General features: G+C 45.2%; 1 protein-coding gene and 1 long non-coding RNA gene across 2 annotated transcripts in view; one reads left to right on the top strand and one right to left on the bottom strand.

Annotated features, from left to right (window-relative positions):
* LOC308467699 (FERM and PDZ domain-containing protein 3-like) overlaps positions 1–1851 on the top strand; it is a 33330-nt gene extending 31479 nt beyond the window's left edge. Inside the window, exon 14 of the mRNA XM_080989407.1 lies at positions 11–1851. Coding sequence (XP_080845533.1) covers positions 11–1443 — 1433 coding nt within the window. The 3' untranslated portion in view covers positions 1444–1851. The remainder of the gene's footprint in view (positions 1–10) is intronic.
* LOC308467825 overlaps positions 1–26040 on the bottom strand; it is a 411166-nt gene that overhangs the window by 225918 nt on the left and 159208 nt on the right. The gene's annotated exons all lie outside the window — the stretch shown is intronic.

The raw sequence follows: 26040 nt of genomic DNA on the forward strand, positions 1-26040 counted from the left end.
GTTGCTCCAGATCTCATCGTCCTGGCCACCCTTGACCCCGACTGCAGCCGTGACGCTGACGCTTCCCCGAACATCACCTACTTCTTGGCGCAGGGGGTCAACCGGGACGGCTTCCTGGCCCAGAAGGAGCTAGCTTTCTGCTTGCGAGGCTGCGGGGCGCCCACTTCGCCAGCGAAGACCGGGAGGTCCTCGCCAGTGCAGTTCGCCGAGGCCGAACCAAGTCCCAGCGCCCAGGCTTGCCCCTCAAACCCCAAACCCGAGCATCCCCAGAAGGAGACAGAGAGCTGCCAGGCACCGGCGGAGAGGATTCGGAGATATGCTATGGTTCCCCCGCCCTGGGAAGCGCCTGATCTCGAACTCGAGGCGCTGCAAGGAGAGGACCCAGATGTCCCGGCGCACCCGCAGGTACCCCGGCCAGCATTCCGCTTCCGTAAGTTCTTCTCCGCGACGTTCCTGGCGCGGCTCAAACAGGAGACGGACGAGCGCCGGGCGCAGCTCCACAAAGTAAAGCAGTTCGAGCTGGAGTTTCTGGAGCAGCTCCTGAAGGGTCCGACGCCGGCGGGCTGTGTCTGCCCGGCGGGTGCCGGCCCTGTGCGGACAGCACCCAGTGTGTCGCAGTGCAACTGTCGAGGGAGGAAGAGTTGCCCACAGCGGGTAGCGCAAGTCCAGAGTAGCTCGGAGCCGAGAGACACGGAAAAGTGCGCCTCCTGTCTGGGCACCGAGTGTGTGGTGGCGGCGGCGGCCCGCTACGAGAAGCTGTGGCACCACACCGGTGGGGAAGGGGCCATTCCAGAAGAGGGCAATCCGGCGCTGGATGAGCACCTGACGCCGTGTTTCCCGGAGGAAATGTGCCCACGGCAACTGGCGCCGGGTGGAGAGGGCTGCTGCTTGGTTCCCTCCTGCTTCTCGGCCCGGGCAGTCAACGAGGCTGACGAGCTGTGCTACTCAGTGCTGCCAATCCCAGACGCCGTGTCCCAGACACAGGAGATCAACTTGCGGGTGGCGTCAAGCCTTGAGCGCATCCAGGAGCTGCGCGGCCGGGAGTACGCCTTCCCCGGTGGGTTCTCGGCGGTGAGGCTCGACGCCGAGCGGCTGCTGAGCACCCTGCAGCAGTGTGCGGCGGCGGTGGCAGGGGGAAACGGGGTGCTGGCGCCGGATGAGGGGCAGCAGGAGCTGGCGCTGGCCTTCAGAGAGCTGAGGGCCGCCTGCCAGCAGGTGGCGAGCACTGAGAAGAGCCCGGCGCAGCTGCTGCCAGCTGTCGCCAGGAGCTTCCGGGTGCTGGTGCGGTTGGCGGAGACGGTGGCGGGGGCGGCAGGCAAAGAGGCATGGCGGCGGGTGCTGCTGGCCCAGGTGGAGGAGGTGGCGAGGAACTACGCAGCCCTGGTGAGGGCGGCGGAGGAGTCGGCAGCCAGGCAGGCGGGCGAGGAGCCAGGCGCCCATTGACGGGACCGGCGGCCCACCGAGAGGATGTTCAGGGAAATGTGACGAGGAGGCCATTCTCGCTGAGGTGCCCAGGGCTCCATCTGCGGACCCCAGCGGTCATCTAGTCCACTCCCCCCGGCTCTGAAAGCCAGGAGGCAGTCGGGTGACCTCACCCGTCGCAAGGATTGGCAAAGGAAGGAAAGAAGGAAGGAAGGAAGGACAGAGAAAGGGAGGGAGGACGAAGGGACGAAGGAACAATGGAAAGAAAGAAAGAAGGAAGAGAGAAAGGGAGGGAGGAATGAAGGAAAGAAGTAAGGAAGAAAAGAGGAAGGGAGTAAGGGAAGAAGGAAAGAAGGAAGGAAGGAAACAGGGAAGGAAGAACAGAAAAATGGAGGGAGGGACAAAGGAAGGAAGGTAGGAAGGTAGGTAGGTAGGTAGGTAGGTAGGTAGGTAGGAAGGAAGGAAGGACAAAGGGATGGCGGGACGAAGGAAACAGGGAAGAATGGAAAAATGGAGGGAGGGACGAAGGAAAGGAGGAAGCCGGGAGACGGTCAGATGACTCCACCCATTGCAATGATTGGCACTGAGGTGGCCTTGCCCGGGGTTGGACTGGATGACCATTGGGGTTCCCCCTGGACACAGAGAACCTCCCTTTTTTTACATGCCTGTATATATTATTCATAATAAAGACTATATATGTATAGATATATGGAAATTACATTGTCTATGTAGAAAGATGTGTAACTTATATGCAAATTTATGCCAATACACAAATCTTCATATCGATCTTGTGTTTGTGACATCTCTCGCCCCCTAAAAAATTAATAATAATATTTATTTTAAAATATGGGCTATTCCTAAACAATATTAATTAATATTAATCCATAATGATGTTGGTTAATAGTAATATATGATGATATTAGTGTGGACTATTAATTAATATTAATTAATCAAAGCAAGTAATAATATTAAGTAATATTAAGTAGCAAATAATAATAATTGATATTAATATTAATTAATAATAATGTTAATTTAGAAATGCAGACCTAATCCGAGTCCTTCCGTGACTCTTATTTCTTTATGAAATGTGGGGGAAATAAATAATAGTACAAACATAAAAATGTAACAACAATATCCACCGCAATAAAATCATTTTATTGTTTGTATTTGCCCATCTGAGAGGATTACCTGAAAATAATCACAGTTCTTCCTTGATTTATTTCTTTATGAAATGGGTGGGATATAAATAATACAGATCCGGAACACCTTGGAATATGTATGTTTTGGTCCCCGAATTTAATAACAACAACAAATTTATTATTTGGCCTGGGTTGCCCCAAAGCCATCATAGTTCTTCCTTGATTCATTTTTTATTTCTTTATGAAATGGGTGGGATAGAAATAACAGCAATAATATATCATATAATAATATAATACAAATAATGATAATTATAAAAATGCTAATAATCACTAATAATGATGAGATACGATGAAACAATAACATTAAATTAAAAAATAAAGGAATTCACCTAACATTAGAGAAGGAAGGCCTGGGGGAAAACTTGTTTTTTCCTGTTATTCCCCGGGGAAAATTGGAAAAAACAGTTTGACATAGTTTGAATATTCCACACACTCCCCCTCCCATATTTTTTATAGAAAAAAATCAGGGGGAAAACCTGGTTTTCCCCAGGCCTTCCCATCCCTACTCAAGATCTCTGGGCGGTTTGGGAAAGCTTCCGAGAATTGCAGCCAGGAGAACTGCAGGCTCAGGTTTAAAGATGGGAAGGCCTGGAGGGGAAAAAAGGAAAATTGGGGGGAGGGAACAGTTTTTTGGGGGGTGGGTTATGGTGGGGGTTTTTAAGCCTTTGCCCCCCAGAAAAAATGAAAAAAATAAAACCCAGCCAGAGGGGCGGTGTATAAATAAATTATTATAATTATTTAATAAAAACCTGGTTTTTTTCCAATTATCCCACACTTTTTCCCAGCCACTCTGGGCGGCCCCCAACATAATAATAATAATAATAATAATAATAATAATAATAAATTTTATTTATATCCCGCCCTCCCCAGCCAAAGCCAGGCTCAGGGCGGCTAACAACAAACAAATAATCAAACAATCAAATAATCCAACATTCTAAAACATTTCATTATAAAATTAATTAAAATCAATTTAATGGCAACCGTTAAGCAAAGTTCTGTGCAGGTTGCCAGAGGAGGGAGTCAGGCTGGGCCCTGACCAAAGGCCTGGTGGAACAACTCTGTCTTGCAGGCCTTGCGGAAAGATGTCAGGTCCCGCAGGGCCCTAGTCTCTTGTGACAGAGTGTTCCACCAGATTGGAGCCGCAGCCGAGAAAGCCCTGGCTCTAGTTGAGGCCAGCCTAACCTCTCTGAGGCCTGGGACCTTCAGGATGTTTTTATTTGCAGACCGTAGGTTCCTCTGTGGGGCATACCAGGAGAGGCGGTCCCGTAGGTACGAGGGTCCTAGGCCGTATAGGGCTTTAAAGGTTAAAACCAGCACCTTAAACCTGATCCTGTACTCCACCGGGAGCCAGTGCAGCTGGTATAGTACCGGATGAATGTGATCTCGCAGCGAAGACCCCATAAGGAGTCTCGCCGCGGCATTCTGCACCCGCTGGAGTTTCTGGGTCAGTCTCAAGGGCAGCCCCACGTAGAGCGAGTTACAATAATCCAGTCTGGAGGTGACCGTCGCGTGGATCACAGTGGCTAGGTCAGGGCGAGAGAGATAATAATAATAATAACCCTAATCCCTGTCCCTAACCCTAATAATAATAATCTCAGGTTTAGAGATGGGAAGGCTTGGGAAAAAACGGAAAAATCGGAAAAAACCAAGTTTTTATTAAATCATAGAATCATAGAGTTGGAAGAGACCACAAGGGCCATCGAGTCCAACCCCCTGCCAAGCAGGAAACAATAATAATAATAATAATTTATTTATACACCGCCCATCTGACTGGGTTTCCCCAGCCACTCTGGGCGGCTCCCAACAGAATAATTATTCTTATTAGGAAAAAGGTAAAAGGCGGATCTACACGGATCCTCGTGAATTCATATGATTTTTTCCTTCAAATTAAATAAAACCACCATGATACTGTAGACCATGTCTTACTCTGTAGACAGCTTCAAAAAAATCATGCATCCACTATTTCATGGGGCCGCAGGGGCGCAACAACATGGTTAAAAAACACAGATCCTCATGGATCCTCATGATTTTTGCACAAGACCAGCCCAAAGTCACCATCAGATCAAACATCATGGTGAGGGGCACAACATCCACCACAAAAATAACGGATCCACGGCTTCCTGGCCATACCGTGGCCCAAAAACGTGGTTCCGAACCATGGATCCTCATGGATCCTCACGCTTTTTGCATTGGGCCACCCCAAACTCACTGTCAAATCACATATCATAGCCAGGGGCACAGCCTGCACCACAAAAAACTCAGATCCACGCCTGCCTGGCCATACCGTGGCCCAAAAACATGGTTCCGAAGCATGGATCCTCATGGATCCTCATGATTTTTGCACAAGACCAGCCCAAAGTCACCATCAGATCAAACATCATGACCAGGGGCACAGCATGCAACACAAAAATCACGGATCGATGGCTTCCTGGCCATACCGTGGCCCAAAAACGTGGTTTTGTGGTGTTTTTTTAAAATGATATTTATTGAAAAATTTTTAGAATTACAAAAAAGAACAAAGCAGAAAAAGAAAAAAGAGAAAACAAAGAAAAAACAAACCACATCAAACAATACAAATTCAAAAAAACAAAAATACACCACAAACAGACAAAAACAAAGCCATCATTCTTGAATCCTCAACTTTCATTACCTTCTTTCTTTGACCTCCTCCTCCTCCCTTTTTTGTATCCTGGTTATTAATTATCGCAGCAAATCCTTTCCATATTTCATAATATTCTGTCATTACATTACCTTAATCTATTTTCATCTTATCTTATAGAAAACCTTAAAACTTAAAACTTAAATCTTATTTTTACCAACTTCTCATAACCATAATATTCTTACCTAATTCTTTAAACATTTTTACTAGAGCCAAGTAATTTCGTTCCAACATTTGTCTAACATTCATCAATTTTATAAAACAATCCTAGTAATAAAAAAAAAGAAATAAAAACAATCCAATCTTCATCCAGCGTCCCTTCCTCCTGGTCCCGGGTTTTGTCAGTCCTTTTTATCCCATCGATCTAGCGCATTAACCTGGTAACCTTATATCCGAGGCCCTCAAGTCTCTTCCATGTCCCTTCCGCGGCTCTTCTTCATATTCTCCTTTCACTCGTGGGAACTCCAGCTTGGTAATGTTTTTGACCCTTTTCAACAAATCAGCCCCTTTTCCATAGTCCAGACTAAACTCCATGTGGTATTTAAGAACATGTTTCAGAATCCCTCTAAAATTAAGAGCCCCCACAGCCCCAAACATCTCACGGCCAATTGCCAGACTTGGAAAGTCCAAACATCCCTGCATAGGGGGGTCTATCCAACCCCCCATTTCCAAACCAGTCCAAACTTTATCTTTCCAAATCTGGCTTTTTCCAAGTTCATTGGTCAAATCCAAAAGCTCATGTTCCTGCAGGGCCGCAGCTCCCTCCATCTCTGGCGCCCAAGATTCAGCAACATCCTCTTCTCTCATCTGTTCTGTCAGGGCACACTCCTGTTTTAATTCCTGGGTGGGCTCCATATAGTTTCCCAATGCCTGTTCAAAAATTCTGACCACATTAGTCATCAAATCCGTCTTCTCATTTAACTGTTCCAGTAGGGCATTTGTTTTACAGAGAGCACACAACAGAGCTTCTGAATACATTGTCCTACAAGGTCACAAGTCTATTCCCACGATTGTAATCTGTAACAGCTGCAAGCTCCCTGGAATTGGTTACAGTTTCACAGTCTCCCTCTAGGGGGAAAACTTCTATTTGTTCTTTCTTTTAAGGACAAATCTAGCAACAAAGTTTCCTTTTTGAGATATTTTGTCAATATTTGTTCCTTTAAAATGCGAAAGGGAACAGTGGAGTCACTATGTTTCTCTTCTTTTAGCTATCTGTCAAAAACGTTTGTCTCTGGTCAATGAGATTCAAACGTCAGTCTGACACCCCGCTCCAGGATCAGGACGGTGGAAAGTTACTTTACTTTAAACTCACTTCTGCAGGTTTAAACAGTCCAAAAAAGATCCCCCTTCTTCTCCTGCTTCCGAAGGGGGGTTCAACAATTTTAAATGATGAAAGTTAATCTTTTAGAAGTGATTTTCTGAGCTCTAGTTTACCTTGTCATTGCTTTATTCTGTCTACAAAAAAAACGGAAGGCTGACTTCCTGTTTAGACCTTCCCGTTTCAGTGCCAAATTAAAATAAATTTTTAAGTCCAATTCCTTTCTGCTCGCAAGTCCTTATTTAAAGTCCAATTGTCCGAAATTTAAGTACTCACGGGTGATTATTTTAGAAGCCAAATTGTCCCAGGAAAAAGGCAGCGCTCTCCGGCAACGGCTATGAGGCTTCGCTCCACGGAAAAAGCAGTTGACTCTCAGCACTGCGCCACTTCCCCCTCTTCGCTTCGGAGCCCGTTAGTGGGTTCCTTTGCGGGTTGGGGGGGCGCTAAGGGTGCCCGCCGAGTCCCATGGTCACAGGCTTCATCCGCCTGTGATTTTTGAAAGGGTCCCCGCTTCTCCGTAGCGGAAAAGACCCGTTTCGCGCGGAGCTAGTCCCTCCAGATCAGAGGGAGTCCTCCATTGCCGATGGCGCCACCCCGGAAGTCCCCAAAAAAGTGGTTTTGAAGCACGGATCCTCATGGATCCTCACGCTTTTTCCACTGGGCCACCCCAAACTCACCGTCAAATCACACATCATGTCCAGCGGCACAGCCTGCAACACAAAAACTAGGACCCACAGCTTCCTGGCCACTCCATGGCCCAAAAACGTGGTTTTGAAGCACGGATCCTCATGGATCCTGACGCTTTTTGCACTAGATCAGCCCAAACTCACCGTCAAATCACACATCATGCTCAGGGGCATAGCTTGCACCGCAAAAAACTCGGATCCACGGGTTCCTGCCCATACCGTGGCCCAAAAATGTGGTTTTGAAGCATGGATCCTCATGGATCATCACGCTTTTTGCATTGGGCCAATCCAAACTCACCGTCAAATCACACATCATGGCCATGGGCACAGCCTGCACCACAAAAAACTCGGATCCACGGCTTCCTGGCCACTCCATGGCCCCAAAACATGGTTTTGAAGCACGGATCCTCATGGATCATCACACTTTTTGCACTGGGGAACCCAAAATTCACCCTTTATTCAAATATCTTGTACATAACCACAGATCTGACCACAAACATCATGGATCTACTGCTTCATGGCCCTGGCCAGATGCTACCCTGGATATATTGGCCAATTTTTAGGTGGGTGTGCTGGGATGGAGGAAACGGAGTCGGCTGAATCTCTATCCATTAAAGATGGGCGCCTAATGGCTGGGCCAGAATGATTTCAGTTCGGTTTGCCAGCTCCCAGCTCTTCATGGGGTTCAATAGTCACCTGTAGCTGCCATCAGGAGTCCCTTTGTGATCCTGGATGCTTCTGTCTCTATGGAGGCATTGGTCACAAATGTAGCCAAACAGGATTTTTTGAATCTATGTCAGGTTAGGCAATCGGTACTGTACCTGTCCCTTTCCAACCTAGCCATGGTGATCCACGCAGTAGTCAGCTGCAGACTAGACTACTTTAACTTGCTGTACACCTGAGCCGGGGAGTGCAGGGTATAAATGTGATAGAGAGAGAGAGAGTGAGAAAGAGAGAGAGAGAGATGCAGGGCTACCCTTGAGACTGCTCCAGAAACTCCAAATGGTCTAAAATGCAGATGCATGAGTTCTTACCTGGACTTTGTAGAGAGCCCACATTCAGTTGGTTGTTCGTCAGCTGGATTGGCTCCAGGTGGAGTATCGAATCAGGTTCAATGTTTTGGTGCTAATCTTTAAAGCCCTAAACAGGCTGTGACCTTTCTTATCTGTGGGAATTATCTTCCAATACACCCCCCATGAGTGTGACGCTCATCTAACAGCAACCTACTGGTGGTCCCTGGCCCAAAACATATCCAGCTGTCCTCAACCAGAGCCAGAGCCTTTGTGGTGGAACGCTTTGTCTAATGAGACCAGGGCTCAGTGCAGTCTATCTCAGTTCTCTCACATGTCATGGTGAGTGGGCTTGCACATTTCTATGACCCTTGTGAGCGAAGCCGTTGGGATCTCGTACTCCCAGCAGGGTCACCCGAGGTGGTAAGGTCAAAGAAAATTAAATATGCTCAGAGTCCTGTAGTGATTTCATGCTCTTTATTGCAGCTTGTAAAACAGTGACTGAATTTCCCCCCAAACCTCAGGCTTTTATATACATTATTTACACAATGAGTCCCGTCTGACTGGCTGATTCTGCTTCCCTCCTGGAGCCTGATTGGTCTTTTCCTGCAAGCCAATCAGTTCTTGCATTCTAGGATCCTACTTGCCTATTGTTCTAGGATCCAAGCTTAGTACATAACAGGGAAGGAGCTAGACAAAGAATGACCCAAGAAGTCCTCAACGGCAGAACAGGCGGGTGATAACAAGCAGTGTGTTACAACGGCTCTGAAGGCGGATGAAGGCTGCAGCAGATAGGATCCACCAGTTCGTCGTGACTACTCATGCCATCAGAACAGAGCCCTACTGCGAAGGCTGTGCGTTGGTCAGCGTGCACTGATCTACAGACATAAAACAAATTCACGCACAGGAGTCTTCCAAAAACCCAACCCACCTCCCCCAAACCCTCCCCCCATGGCGATCACTAAATGGCTACGGGGGCAGGAATGTGAAGCCCCTAGTCATGAACCGACACATGGGCGGTCAGTCATTCTGACTCAAGGAATGAGGCAGTTGAGCAGCTCAGCAGCTGTATCCATGACTGAGCAGCCCTTTTTAGGATCCACTATGCTCACCCCGAAAAGGGGAAGGGGCTGGAAACGGTGCCCTAAACATAGTATGCCTCCCTTTTTCCCTGACTGGATTACCGCGCCCAGGTGGAATCTCTTTTCCCATAGTTTGAATCCATTATTCTGCATCCTAGTCTCTAGAACAGCAGAAAACAAGCTTGCTCCCTCTTCAACATGACATCCCTTCAAATATTTAAACATGGCTATCATGTCACTCCTTAATCTTCTCTTCTCTAGATTAAACAAATCCAGCTCCCTAAGTCTCTCCTCATAGGGCTTGGATTCCAGACCTTTTACATTTTGGTCACCCTCCTCTGGACATGCTCCAGCTTGACAATATCCTTCTTCAACTGTGGTGCCCAGAACTGGACACAGTATTTCAGGTGTGGTCTGACCAACCAGAATAGTGTGGTAGCATTCCTTCGCTTGATCTAGACACTATACTCCTATAGATGCAGCCCAGAATTGCATTGGCGTTCTTAGCTGCCACATCACACTGTTGACTCATATTCAGCTTGTGGTCAACTAAGATTCCCAGATCCCTTTCACAGGTACTGTTGTCAAGCCAAGTGTCCCCCACCTGTGCATTTCATTTTTTCTATCCAGGTGTAGTACATTACATTTCTCCCTATTGAACTCCATATTGTTGGTTTTGGCCCAGCTCTCTAGGCTATTCAGGTCATTTTGAATTCTGACCCTGCCCTCCGGTGTATTAGCAACCCCTCCCAGTTTGCAGTCATTTGCAAATTTGATTAGCACGCCCTCTATTCCATCATCCAAATCATTTATAAAAATATTGAATAGCACCAGGCCCAGGACAGAACGTTGTGGAACCCCAATAGTCATTTTTTTCCAGGATGAAGTTGAGCCACTGATGAGCACTCTTTGGGTTCAGCCCGTCAACCAATTACAAATCCACCTAACAGTAGCTTTGTCTAGCCCACATTTTAGTAGTTTTTTTGCAATAATATCATGGGGGACCTTTTCAAAGGCCTTACTGAAGTCAAGGTAAGCTGGTACAAGGGAAAGCAGGATTGTAATTACCGTAAAAATTACTGATCACTTTGGATCAGCAGTCTCAACCTAACCCGCTATGTGGGGAGAGCCACGTGTTCCTTTGGAAGGCAAGTGGAATACAGTGTGATATACTGACAGCTGTTGTAAAAGATATAACTGTAACTTAAAATCCAGTATCAGAAAAAAATAAAAATAGATGGTCCCTGTGTGGATAGTCATGTTTGCATGATGGGGCCACCTCCAGTGACCATGTGGCCTGATATAAGAGGGTTCTAAAATCAGTCCTGAAAGTAGACTGATTGAGAATGACACACGCATAGCTTTTGCTCTGCCATTAACAAGGTGAGCTGAAGCAAATTCTTGCCTCCCTTTGGGCTTAGCAATGTTTCCTACAGCATTCTTGTTGAAGGGCATTGGAGAGTTAGGTGAGGGTCACTTTTCTGTTTTTCCACCAAGCCCCCAGACAAGAATGCTACAGCATCAGCCCCAAACACTCAGTCTCATAACAAAAAATACTCAACGGGGTTAGGGCTGAGGGTAGGGGAAGTACAATCATGATCTTTCCAGTCCTCTAGAAGCTGACCATTTTGGTCATTTTGGTCATGGAGCCAAATATCTGTTCCCAAGTTTAAAGATCTAAACAAGTAAAGAACAAGCTTGCCCTTTACATGCAAAAGCCCTGAAATTCAGCCCATTGGGCAACTGATAATGGGGCTGGGAGGAGGGAGGTAAGGACTAGCACCTTCTCTGCCCTCCACCTCCAACAGCTACACCTGAAAGTTTCATGATGGGGTACGATTTGAGAAGCTGAATGTTTATAAAGGCACTTAGCCAATTTCTGCCACGGAAATTCTGAACAGAAACACTCTGCAGGTTCAGCCCCCAAAAGAAACTGCTCTATGGTCTCTGTGTTGGGAAATGGGAACAGATCTTGCTCATCACCAACCTTCCCTCCACAAATCAGTATCACTATGAGGCTGAACTGAACAGCTTGCTCCAGAGTTTTAAGAGATACGTTTCTGTGGTGTTGTGGTTAAGAGCGGTGGACTCTAATCTGGTGAGCTGGGTTTGCTTCCCCGCTCCTCTTTTTTTTTTTAATAAGATATTTATTGAAATTTTCAGAATATTACAAAATAAAAAGAAAAAAAAGAAAAATACAAAATAAAAATAGTTAAAAACAACTCATTCTTTCCATTACTTATTTTTCATTAGCTTATTTCCCGGACCTCCTCACGCCTCCCTTTTTTGTATTCCAGTTCGGTTTGTTGGTTCAGCAAATCCTTCCCCTCTTTGTTTATCCAAGTCTTAAATCTTAAAATATTGTAACGTTAAATTTTTACCTGTTAGTAATCCATTTTTCATATTCCCTTATAGTATTACAGCTAGAAGCCACTTACTTTCTATCCAACATCATTCTAACATTCATTAATTTTACAATATTTCTGTAAATAGGCTTTAAATTTCTTCCAATCTTCTTCCACCGACTCTTCTCCCTGGTCTCGGATTCTGCCAGTCATTTCCACCAGTTCCATATAGTCCGTCACCTTCATCTGCCATTCTTCCAGAGTGGGTAGATCTTGTGTCTTCCATTACTTTGCAATGAGTATTCTTGCTGCTGTTGTGGCGTACATAAAAAAAGTTCTGTCCTTCTTTGGCACCAATTGGCCGACAATGCCCAGGAGAAAGGCCTCTGGTTTCTTCAGGAAGGTATATTTAAATACCTTTTTCATTTCGTTATAGATCATCTCCCAGAAAGCCTTAATCCTTGGGCACGTCCACCAAAGGTGAAAGAATGTACCTTCAGTTTCTTTGCATTTCCAACATTTATTATCGGGCAAATGATAAATTTTTGCAAGCTTGACTGGGGTCATGTACCACCTGTATATCATTTTCATAATATTCTCTCTTAAGGCATTGCATGCCGTAAACTTCATACCTGTGGTCCATAACTGTTCCCAGTCAGCCATCATTATGTTATGTCCAACATCTTGTGCCCATTTGATCATAGCAGATTTCACCGTTTCATCCTGAGTATTCCATTTCAACAGCAAGTTATACATCTTTGACAAAATCTTAGTTTTGGGTTCTAACAGTTCTGTTTCTGATTTTGATTTTTCCACCTGGAAGCCAATTTTCTTGTCCAAATTATATGCCTCCATTATCTGATAATAATGAAGCCAGTCTCGCACTTTGTTTTTTAGTTTCTCAAAACTCTGCAATTTCATTTTTTAAAAAATGATATTTATTAAAGTTTCAATAAAAAATTAAACATAAAATATAAAAAAGAAATACACAATTCAAAAATACACAATACATAATCCAAAAGAAGTAAAAAAAAGGAACAAAAAAACAAAAGACAAAAAAGAAAATAGAACAATTAAAAACAATATCACCTTTTCATCTCCATTTTTACATTTACTTATTTTCTGGACCTCCTCGTACCTCCCTCTTTTGTATTCCAGTTCAAATTGTTTGTCCAGCAATTTCTTTCCCTCTTTTTTAATCCCAATCTTTACTCTTAATATAATATAACATTAAAATTTTACCTTTTAAAGACCAAATTTCCATTTCCTTAAACTTTTTTAATCCTAATCCTTAATCTTAATCTATCCATAGCTTTAAATCCTGTACAGCTGGAAGCCACTTATTTTCAATCCAACATCACTCTAACATTCTTTAATTTTGCAATGTTTCAGCAAATAGTCTTTAAATTTCTTCCAATCTTCCTCCACCGACTCTTCTCCCTGGTCACGGATTCTACCAGTCATTTCCGCCAGTTCCATATAGTCCATCAGTTTCATCTGCCATTCCTCCAGTGTGGGAAGCTCTTGTGTCTTCCAATACTTTGCAATGAGTATTCTTGCTGCTGTTGTTGCATACATAAAGAAAGTTCTATCCTTTTTTATCACCATTTGGCCGACTATGCCCAGGAGAAAGGCCTCTGGTTTCTTGGGGAAGGTATATTTGAATACCTTTTTTAATTCATTATATATCATTTCCCAGAAAGCCTTAATCTTTGGGCATGTCCACCAAAGGTGAAAAAATGTACCTTCAGTTTCTTTACATTTCCAACATTTATTATCGCGCAAATGATAGATTTTTGCAAGCTTGACTTGAGTTATGTACCACCTGTATATCATTTTCATAATATTCTCTCTTAAGGCTCAAAACTCTGCAATTTCAGTCTATCTCCCTCTTGTTCCAAAATTTCCCAATATTTCGGTCATTTGGCCTCCATATTGAGCTTTTTCTGTGCTTTTGCTTCCATCGGTGACAGCCACCTTGGGGTTTTGTTTTCCAATAAATCCTTATATCTTATCCAGACATTAAACAATGCTTTCCTGACAATATGATTCTTAAATGCTTTATGTGCTTTGACCTTATCATACCACAAATATGCATGCCATCCAAATACATTATTAAAGCCTTCTAAATCCAAAATGTCTGTGTTTTCAAGAAGCAGCCATTCTTTCAGCCAGCAAAAAGCTGCTGATTCATAATAAAGTTTAAGGTCTGGCAGGGCAAATCCACCTCCTTCCTTTGCATCCGTTAATATTTTAAATTTTTTTCTGGGCTTCTTGCCCTGCCAGACAAATCTAGAGATAGCTCTCTGCCACTTCTTGAAGCAATCCATTTTGTCCACAATTTGCAATGTTTGAAACAGAAACAACATTCTAGGCAATACATTCATTTTTATCGCAGCAATACGGCCTAGCAATGAAAGCTTCAAATTTGACCAAATTTCTAAGTCTTTTTTCACTTCCGTCCAACATTTTTCATAATTGTCTTTAAATAAGTTCCCATTTTTAGCTGTCATATTAATCCCAAGGTATTTCACTTTCTTAACCACTGTTAAACCTGTCTCATTCTGAAACCTTTCTCTTTCAATCACTGTTAAATTTTTCTCTAAAACCTTTGTTTTTAACTTATTCAGTTTAAATCCTGCAACTTGACCAAATTCTTGAATCAATTCCAAAGCTCTTTTAGTACTAGATTCTGGCTCCTGTAATGTCAATACTAAATCATCTGCAAAAGCTCTCAATTTATACTGTCTAGCTCCGACTTGTATACCTTTAACCAACTGGTCCCTTCTAATCATATTCAACAAAACCTCCAGGACTGATATAAAAAACAATGGGGAAATTGGGCAGCCTTGTCGTGTCCCTTTTTCTATCTTGACGCTTCCCCGCTCCTCCACATGCAGGCTGCTGGGTGACCTTGGGCCAGTCACACTTCTCTCTGAACTCTCTCAGCCTCACCTACCTCACAAGGTGTCTGTTGTGGGGGTGGAAGGGAAAGGAGATTTTTAGCCACTTTGAGACTCCTTCAAGTAGAGAAAAGCAGGATATAAAAACTAACTCCATAAATAAGAATTCTATGGAAAATGACCATCCCTGCCATGATGATGAAAACTATATATTTGGATTTTGCTGTATTATACCAACCTGTGGAATATGACAGTTCACAGTTTCAAAATCTATTTGGCCACAGTGGATTGACAGTCTGGACACACGAAAACCTCTGGAAGATCTTTTGAATCAATGCCTATGCGAAAGCAGTGGTACCAGTCCTTGCAGTTTCCTTCACAGTAAACCATAGTTAGGTCACCACTGGGCCTCCTGCACCCTTCCTTCAAGAAACATAGTGACCAGCAGCCTTCAAACAAGGAAGGTAAAATATCTGAGCAATAGGTTAGTGTATCCTTCCATCCCTCTGGGCATGATCGAGACACAGTAATGTAACTCTCGTTCAAGATTTGTCTCTTCTTGGGAGGAACAGCATCAATTTCCACTTGAAAATATTTGTCTTGTCCTTCAAAATGGGTTTTCCCACAGTACTGTATTATTTCTTTTGCAATCCAGGGTCTAATGACAGCCATATCCTTTTGTATGAACTGTAATTGGGCAGCAGAAGCAATCAGATGGGCAATGGTACATGTGAAAGGACCGTAGTCACTGGAATTACCTTGCCTGGGTATATCAGTTGGTGCAAAAAATGACCAGCCGCAAAACTATAGGGATATTTTGAATCCATCTCTTACAGACATGCTAAGAAGGATGTTATTGCATCAATCACAGAGTGGTTCAATCCATGTTTGAAATCATAGAATCATAGAGTTGGAAGAGACCACAAGGGCCATCGAGTCCAACCGCCTGCCAAGCAGGAAACACCATCAGAGCACTCCTGACATATGGTTGTCAAGCCTCTGCTTAAAGACCTCCAAAGAAGGAGACTCCACCACACTCCTTGGCAGCAAATTCCACTGTCAAACAGCTCTTACTGTCAGGAAGTTCTTCCTAATGTTTAGGTGGAATCTTCTTTCTTGTAGTCTGGATCCATTGCTCCGTGTCCGCTTCTCTGGAGCAGCAGAAAACAACCTTTCTCCCTCCTCTATGTGACATCCTTTTATATATTTGAACATGGCTATCATATCACCCCTTAACCTCCTCTTCTCCAGGCTAAACATGCCCAGCTCCCTTAGCCGTTCCTCATAAGGCATCGTTTCCAGGCCTTTGACCATTTTGGTTGCCCTCCTCTGGACACGTTCCAGTTTGTCAGTGTCCTTCTTGAACTGTGGTGCCCAGAACTGGACACAGTACTCCAGGTGAGGTCTGACCAGAGCAGAATACAGTGGCACTATTACTTCCCTTGATCTAGATGCTATACTCCTATTGATGCGGCCCAGAATTGCATTGGCTTTTTTAGCTGCCGCGTCACACTGTTGGCTCATGTCAAGTTTGTGGTCAACCAAGACTCCTAGATCCTTTTCACATGTACTGCTCTCAAGCCAGGTGTCACCCATCTTGTATTTGTGCCTCTCATTTTTTTTGCCCAAGTGCAATACTTTACATTTCTCCCTGTTAAAATTCATCTTGTTTGTTTTGGCCCAGTTCTCTAATCTGTCAAGGTCGTTTTGAAGTGTGATCCTGTCCTCTGGGGTGTTAGCCACCCCTCCCAGTTTGGTGTCATCTGCAAATTTGATCAGGATGCCCTTGAGTCCATCATCCAAGTCGTTGATAAAGATGTTGAATAAGACCGGGCCCAAGACAGAACCCTGTGGCACCCCACTAGTGACTCTTCTCCAGGATGAAGAGGAACCATTGATGAGCACCCTTTGGGTTCGGTCAGTCAGCCAGTTACAAATCCACGGAGTGGTAGCATAGTCAAGACCGCATTTTACCAGCTTCTTTACAAGAATATCATGGGGCACCTTGTCAAATGCCTTGCTGAAATCAAGGTAGGCTACATCCACTGCGTTCCCTTCATCTACCAGGCTTGTAATTCTGTCAAAAAACGAGATCAGGTTAGTCTGACATGACTTCTTTTTCCAAAATCCATGCTGACTATTGATGATCACAGCATTCCTTTCTAGGTGCTCACAGACTGTTTGCTTAATGATCTGCTCCAGAATCTTCCCTGGTATTGATGTCAGACTGACTGGGCGGTAATTATTTGGGTCCTCTCTTTTCCCCTTTTTGAAAATAGGGACAACATTTGCCCTCCTCCAGTCTGCCGGGACTTCGCCTGTTCTCCAGGAATTCTCAAAGATGACTGCCAGTGGTTCTGAGATCACATCTGCCAGTTCTTTTAATACTCTTGGATGCAGTTCATCTGGCCATGGAGACTTGAATACATCTAAACTAGCCAAGTATTCTTGTACTATCTCCTTAGTTATTCTGGGCTGTGTTTCCTCTGCTGAATCATTTGCTCCAAATTTTTCAGGTCGGGCATTGTTTTCTTTATCAGAGAAGACTGAGGCAAAGAAGGCATTGAGGAGTTCAGCCCTTTCTGTGTCCCCTGTTTGCATTTCACCATCTTCTCCTCTGAGTGACCCCACTGTTTCTTTGTTCTTCCTTTTTGCTACGAACATACCTATAAAAGCCTTTTTTGTTGCTTTTAACCTCTCTAGCAAGCCTGAGTTCATTCTGTGCTTTAGCTTTTCGGACTTTGTGTCTACACGTGCTGGCTATTTGTTTGAATTCCTCTTTGGTGGTTTCCCCCCTTTTCCATTTTTTGTACACATCCTTTTTTAATCTCAACTCAGTTAAAAGTTCTTTAGATAGCCACCCTGGCTTCTTTAGGCACCTTCCATGTTTCCGTCTCATTGGTATTGCCTGAAGTTGTGCTTTTACTATCTCCCTCTTAACAAACTCCCAGCCATCATGAACTCCCTTTCCTTTTAGTATTACTGTCCATGGGATCTCACCCAGCACTTCCCTAAGTTTTATGAAGTCGGCTTTCTTAAAGTCAAGAAATTGAGTCCTAGTATGCTTGGCTGCTCCTTTCCGCTCTATAGTAAACTTCAGAAGAGCATGATCACTCGCGCCTAATGATCCTTCCACTTCTACCCCACTAACCAGGTCATCAACATTGGTTAGGACCAGATCTAAAATGGCTGTTTCTCTTGTTGCTTCTCCCACTTTCTGGACAATGAAGTTGTCTGCAAGGCCAGTGAGGAATCTGTTTGACCTTATGCTCTTGGCTGAGTTTGACATCCAACAAATATCCGGGTAATTGAAGTCCCCCATTACTACTATCTCCCTTCCTTTTGCATGCTTGGCCATCTGTTCCAGGAAGGCATCATCTATGTCCTCCATTTGGCTTGGGGATCTATAGTAAACTCCCACAATGAGGTCACTGTTATTCTTCTCTCCCTTAATTTTGACCCAAATGCTCTCACTTTGGCTTTGAGGTTCTAAATCTTGGATCTCTTCACAGGTATACACATCCCTGACATATAACGCCACTCCTCCTCCTTTCTTGTCTGGTCTGTTTCTCTGAAATAGATTGTATCCCTCCATTATTACATTCCAATCGTGGGACTTATCCCACCAGGTTTCAGTGATGCCCATTATGTCATATTTAGTTTGCTGTACCAAGAGCTCAAGCTCATCTTGTTTATTTCCCATGCTTTGCGCATTAGTGTACAGACATTGAAGTCCATTAATCATTCCCCCGTATCTCTTATTTAAGGATTTTTTCCTCCCACCACTAGGTCTGCGTGCTGTTTGCTCCATTTGGTCTATGACATTTGGATGATCATCTTCATCAATTGATAGACTCCTACCTTCAGGAGCACTGTCTCCCTCCCCCACATTAGTCAGTTTAAAGCCCTCCTGATGAGGTTTCTGAGATTTTTGGCAAAAACATTCCTCCCAACCGTTGTGAGGTGCAGCCCATCGCTTGCCAGAAGTCCATCTTCAAAAAACTGCAGTCCGTGATCTAAGAATCCAAACCGTTCCTGTTTACACCATTTGCGAAGCCAGCTGTTCACTTCCACTATTTTTCCCTCTCTCCCTGGGCCACGTCGTTCAACTGGGAGGACAGATGAGATGACAATTTGTGCATTTAATTGCTTCAATTTCCTGCCCAGAGCCTCGAAGTCTCTTTTGATCTTCTGGAGGCTATTGCTTGCAGTGTCATTGGTTCCCACATGAACCAAGAGGAAGGGGTATTTGTCACTGGGCTTTATGATTCCTTGCAGTTGTTCAGTTACATCTTGGATCTTAGCCCCAGGGAGACAGCACACTTCCCGAGACATCTTGTCAGGCCCACAGATCACTGCTTCTGTTCCCCTCAGTAGGGAATCCCCTATCACCACTACACGCCTCCTCTTAGGTTTGGTCGGGGTTCTTCCATGAGCTGTCCGTTCCAAGGTCGCCTGCACATTCCCTGAGGACTGACTTTGCTGCTCGTCTTCATATACCTGATCGACTGTAATGAGGGAGAGATCCTCAAATGGAGTCTGCTCTTCGTCTTCCATGCTAGGGGAGAGGACCTCAAAGCGATTGTGTATTTCTAAACAATCAGAGCGAACCCTGGGCCTCCTACTTCTTTGAGTCACGTTTCTCCATATATCTGGCTCCTGTGTTGGTGAACTAGCCTCCTTCTCAGGGGAGTCCCCTGTCTCCTCCTTGGTGGAGACGGTGTGCTCTGTTGCTTCCAAGAAGAGCTCCAGCTCTCTAATTCTTTGGAGCGTAGCTACACGTTCCTCCAGTTGCTGGACTTTGTCTTCTAAGAGGGCAATCAACATGCAATTGCTGCAGGTAAAGCTGCCTGCAATCTTTGGCAAGATGGCAAACATTGCGCAGGAACCGCAGGCGACTGCAGCTGTTCCCTCCCCCTGCATCTTGAGAACGTGTCGTTGGGGGTGTCTACAGCGATCCTCCATCATAAAAAGCGTGAAGACAGGACAAATAACTCCCCCCCCCAAAAAAAAACCAAAAAAACCCTAGGTCTCCCCCAACAAACGTTTGACACTAGCTCCCCTAAATCTAAAAGATGGATCAAACTGCGTGCGCCGCTAGAAAACCCTTTTTGCTCCTTCTTCAGCTGCTGCACTGCAAGCTCTGATAAGCTCCTCCCACAGCTAATTACCTGCCTCAACAGAAACCCTGCCCCCTCTGACCTTTGCACAGGGAGAGTAGCTAATCAGCCACAAAGAAACACACACACAAGAAAACCCTTTTTGCTCCTTCTTCAGCTGCTGCCCTGCAAGCTCTGACTGCTGTGGTGATATAACTAAATAGTTCGACTGATGATTTCACACTACAGTAGCTGAAGGAGTCATTCCCAACAGCATAGTTTTGGGGTCCAATGCAAATTTAGGGTATTTTTTTACATTTTTTCATTTCAAAATGAACTTTCCTCCAAAACTTTTTGGTCTTTTCACAGGTCCACCATAAATGGAAGAAGATTCCTCAAGGTCTATCACATTTCCAGCAATGTCCATTCATTGCATTATTCATCTTCTGTATATTTTTCAAAGTTATATACCATTGAAAGAACATTTTTGTACAGTCTTACCTCATGTTACGGCCGCTTCAGGTTACGAGTTTTTGGGTTGCGGACCGCGGGAATCCTGGAAGTACCGGAACGGGTTACTTCCGGGTTTCGCCGCTTTCACATGCGCAGAAGCGCCAAATTGCGCCGGTGCCTGTGCAGACGTGGCGCTTCAGGATGCGAACGCTGTGGGTTGCAGATGTGCCTCGGTCATGGGTTATGTCTGCAACCCGAGGTTCCACTGTACCAATTTTGTTTTAGGGCTTAACTTGCAGTAAATTTTATTCCTTTATTCATAATTGTTCTCATTGTTCCACTGTGAACTGCGTGGTTGCTGAACAACTCCTGGCACGCCTGGAGGATGCGGACCATTTGGATCCCTTCCAGTCGGGATTCAGGCCTCACCATGGGACTGAAACTGCCTTGGTCGCGCTGGTTGATGATCTCCGGCGAGCTAGGGACAAAGGTGAGAGTTGTTTCCTGGTTCTGCTGGATCTCTCAGCGGCCTTTGATACAATCGACCATAACATCCTTCTGGACCGTCTAGAGGGGCTGGGAGCTGGGGGCACTGTTATACAGTGGTTTCGCTCCTTCCTCCTGGGCCTTGTTCAGAAAGTGGTGGTGGGGGATGAGTGTTCAGACCCCTGGGCTCTCACTTGTGGGGTGCCTCAGGGTTCCGTCCTCTCCCCCATGCTTTTTAACATCTATATGAAGCCGCTGGGAGAGATCATCAGGGGGTTTGGACTGGGTGTCCATCGATATGCAGATGATACCCAGCTCTACCTCTCTTTCAAATCAGAACCAGTGAAGGCGGTGAAGGTCCTGTGTGAGTGCCTGGAGGCAGTTGGAGGATGGATGGCGGCTAATGGATTGAAGTTGAATCCTGACAAGACAGAAGTATTGTTTTGGGGGGACGGGGCGGGCTGGTGTGGAGGACTCCCTGGTCCTGAATAGGGTAACTATGCCCCTGAAGGACCAGATGCGCAGCCTGGGAGTCATTTTGGATTCACAGCTGTCCATGGAGGCGCAGGTCAATTCTGTATCCAGGGCAGCTGTCTACCAGCTCCATCTGGTACGCAGGCTGAGACCCTACCTGCCCGCGGACTGTCTCGCCAGAGTGGTGCATGCTCTAGTTATCTCCAGCTTGGACTACTGCAATGCGCTCTACGTGGGGCTACCTTTGAAGGTGACCCGGAAACTACAACTAATCCAGAATGCGGCAGCTAGACTGGTGACTGGGGGCGGCCGCCGAGACCACATAACACCGGTCTTGAAAGACCTACATTGGCTCCCAGTACGTTTCCGAGCACAATTCAAAGTGCTGGTGTTGACCTTTAAAGCCCTAAACGGCCTCGGCCCAGTATACCTGAAGGAGCGTCTCCACGCCCATCGTTCTGCCCGGATGCTGAGGTCCAGCGCCAAGGGCCTTCTGGCTGTTCCCTCATTGCGAGAAGCAAAGCTACAGGGAACCAGGCAGAGGGCCTTCTCGGTAGTGGCGCCCGCCCTGTGGAACGCCCTCCCATCAGATGTCAAAGCGATAAATAACTACCTGACATTTAGAAAACATCTTAAGGCAGCCCTGTTCAGGGAAGTTTTTAATCTGTGATATTTTACTGTATTTTTGGTTTCTATGGAAGCCGCCCAGAGTGGCTGGGGAAACCCAGCCAGATGGGCGGGGTACAAATAATAAATTATTATTATTATTATTATTATTATTATTATTATTATTATTAAAATTTTTGCATCCATTTTGTCATATAAGGATTTGCTTGTTCGGGCTTGGTGTCATATTTGAGTAATAGTTTATAAATTTTACCCAAAAGGTAGAACTCTGTTATGATGGACTCAAAGTCTGTCTTTTCACTGATTTAAATGTTTGCCATACAGTCTTTCTTGAATCTGGACATTAGTTTCACTGAAGGGGCGCTGCGCAGAGAGGAAAAACTGTGCAGCGCCTCTCCAGCGAAGCAAAGCCTGGAGAGCAAGAGGGATTGGTGTGCACCGACCCCTCTCGTTCTCCAGGCTTCAGGCGGCTATCCGCAAGCCTTCGGAGCACAGCGGGAACTTGTGCTGCACTCCAAAGGCTTCAGGCGGCTATCCCTGAAGCCTGGATAGCGAGACCCCTCTCGCTCTCCAGGCTTCAGCGAAAGCAACGCGTAGCCTCAGGAGCGCAGAGGGAGCGCTCCCTCTGCGCTTCGGAGGCTTCGTGTTGCTATCGCTGAAGCCAAGGAGCCTGCATTCGCTCCATAGGATGCACACACATTTCCCCTTAATTTTGGAGGGTAAAAAGTGTGTCCTATAGAGCAAAAAATACGGTAGACATATATTCACTTATCGGCTCTAATAATAATATTGCAGTGGTGACATTAACAGTGCAGGTAAGGGCATTGGCCCACTGGAAAATGTGTGAGGATCCATGAGGATCCATGCTTCGAAACCACGTTTTTGGGCCATGGTATGGCCAGGAAGCCGTGGATCCGAGTTTTTTGCGGTGCAAGCTGTGCCCCATGGCATGAATTGTGATTTAACAGTGATTTAGGGGTGGCCCAGTGCAAAAAGCATGAGGATCCATGAGGATCCGTGTTCCAAAACCACGTTTTTTGGCCATGGAGTGGCCAGGAAGCTGTGGATCTGAGTTTTTTATGGTGCAGGCTGTGCCCATGGACATGATGTGTGATTTGACAGTGACTTTGGGCTGGTCTTGTGCAAAAATCATGAGGATCCATGAGGATCCGTGCTTCAAAACCACGGTTTTGGGCTGTGGTATGACTAGGAAGCCGTGGATCCGTGATTTTTGTGGTGCAGGCTGTGCTCCTGGCTATGATGTGTGATTTGACAGTGATTTTGGGGTGGCCCAATGCAAAAAGCGTGAAGATCCATGAGGATCCGTGGTTCGAAACCACGTTTTTGGGCCACGGTATGGCCAGGAAGCCGTGGATCCGTGATTTTTGTGGTGGATGCTGTGCCCCTGGCCATGATGTTTGATCTGATGGTGACTTTGGGCTGGTCGGGTCTGGGTAAAAGGCGGATCTACACGGATCCTCATGGATCCTCCACTTTTTAAAAAATAACTCCAACAAATGCAGTGTCAAATCACACCTAGAAGGCACGCCTACAAACTGGACTATAAAAAACGTGGATCCAACACTTTGCCACGCTGCAGCACCACAAAAACATGGATCTGAGGCACGGATCCTCATGAATTCATATGATTTTTATATTGAAACAAAATAAAAACACCATGATACTGTAGACCACATCTTAGTCTGTAGGCAGAACCAAAAAAATCACGCATCCACTGTTTCGTGGTGCCGCAGTGGCGCAAAAACATGGTTAAAAAACACGGATCCTCATGAATCCTCATGATTTTTGCACTAGATCAGCCCAAACTCACCGTCAAATTACATATCATGTCCAGGGGCATAGCATGCACCACAAAAATCGCGGATCCACGGCTTCCTGGCCACACCGTGGACCAAAAACGTGGTTTTGAAGCATGGATCTTCATGGATCCTCACGCTTTTTGCATTGGGCCAACACAGACTCACTGTCAAATCACATATCATAGCCAGGGGCACAGCCAACACCACAAAAAACTCGGATCCACGCCTGCCTGGCCATACCGTGGCCCAAAAACGTGGTTCCGAAGCATGGATCTGAGGCATCTAATCATAGCCTGCATTTTTATCAAGGCTTATAGTTTGATTAGGGTCTGTATTTTAAAATGAGCTTAAAGATTTTCAAATGTTTTATGCCAGGCAGAAGACCAGCTGCCTAAGTACTTTGGCAAGATGTTTATCCTCCTGGACAAGGGGGCCCCCTGATTTATAGCAGAAAACAATTCTCAAAGTCGTAAAAAAGGGAATTACAGGCTGAGAGCAAGGTTACACTGACCCTACATAATTAAGAGTTGGTAAATAGTAAAATAAAACCCTGTGCCTCCCATTAAACTTGAGCCATATCTTCCTAAGGTTAAAAAGGCCAAGAGCAAATGGAAAAGAAAGCAACTGGCTGGAGAAGGGGAGTGTAAACAGAAGAAGAGGCTTTTTTCCTATTTTATTTTGAGGCTGTAAACTATTCCTTCCTTTTACTTTGAGAAGGTTTATTCTTCTAAAAAGCTATCTATGATAATGTATGAAATATACTGGCTTAAATGTAATTATGCAAAGGATCTAGAAAGAAAGAAATGTTAAATTCTTATTTCATAGAGTCATATTGCTGTAGGAGACCAGAGGGGCAAACAAGCCCAGCCCCCTGCCAGACAGGAGACGCCATCGAGCACTCCTGACATATGGTTGTCAGGCCTTTGTTTAAAGACCTCCAAAAAGGAGATCTTTCATTGATGATGCATGAGAATGTGAACCCAAGATCTCTGACATCTGTTTAAGATAAAAATTTAAAACTATTAACCATCTGTTTTGGAGGGCAATAGGGCAAGGAGGGCAAGAGGTGAGCTGGTAATTAAGGTTCCTTGTTGAGACAAATGTAAGATATATGACTGCTTATTTGTCATTTATAGATAGAAGAATATATAGCTTTTTGTATCCCATAAAAGGCAATAGGAAATGGGTGTATCTTTTAGGATTGGTTATAGCAATCAGCCAATAGGAAATTCAACCAGGCTGATTGGACAGAGGCAGCCAAAGGAGGAGCAAGGGGGCTGGGCTGAGGGAATATAAGTGCTGGCCATAATGGCAGGAGACCAGGCCAGAGCTTGGTAACCATATACCACTGTGCCTCTCATTTATTTGTCTGACAAATAAATTATTATTTTAATTTCTCTATTGCTGCGTTGAATATTTCATTCCAGCTAAGCGTTAACCACAAGCAGGGTGCTACATTTTATGGTGCCTGTGACTCAGATAAGTGGTCTGCTGGAACGCAGCCCCTTCGCCTTACTGGGCAGGGTACAAGAGAGAGGACCACTCACTGCTTACCCAGCGCGCACTGGAAAGTTTTTTTCCAGGGGAACGCAGAAGTCTCGTCTGTCTGATACCCTGCCCACCGACGGCGACGGACCAGGGGGAACCAGAGAAATAAACAGGCAACCAACTAAGGGTAAGTGCACTAAGGGGTTTTTGGCCCTCCAATTAATTGGGAGGAAGAGAAGTCTTGATCAAACTTCTGCGTCTCAGTAAAGGGGAACTGAGTACGCTAGGTGGTTGGGTACATCAGATGGTGATCTGGTGTAGGGAAAGGGAAAGGTTGGGAGGTAGAGTATGGTGAAGTATCCAGCGCATTGTATGTGTGAGAAAGTACAATTTGTAGCTGACCTGAGTGTGGAGTGGGTAGTACTTCGGTTCCCGGTAAGGCGACTTCACTGGGCAAGGAATCTCACGAAGCGTGTGTGTGAGTGACTGAGTGGATACTTCACAGGGCCATACAATGGGAGTTGGGGGTTCAAAGGGGGAAAATACACCTCTTGAATGTATGTTAAATAATTTTAAGAAAGCCTTCTCAGGGGCATATGGAGTCAAAATGACGCCAGAGCGCTTGAGAACGTTATGTGAATTAGAGTGGCCGAAACAAAATACTGAATGGCCATCTCAGGGAACCTTTGATATAAATTTAGTAAGCAAACTTTGGTCTAATATCGCCAAAGAAACTGGAGGGTGCCCAGAACAATTTTCATATATAGATTCTTGGCTGAGCACATTAAATAAAAATCCTCCATGGATAAGGGAATGCAAAGTCAAACGATGCAAATTATTGGCTGTAAAAGCCGAAGCTAGGAAAGGAATATTGCCAAATAAACTCAAACCCATTTTTGAGGGACCAGAGGAAGAGGTGCTTCCACCTCCACCCTATGCTCCACATCGAAGGGAGCTTAATCCAAACAC

The sequence above is a fragment of the Podarcis pityusensis genome, assembly GCF_964106645.2.
Source record: "Podarcis pityusensis genome assembly, chromosome: W".
Lineage (NCBI taxonomy): Eukaryota > Metazoa > Chordata > Lepidosauria > Squamata > Lacertidae > Podarcis > Podarcis pityusensis.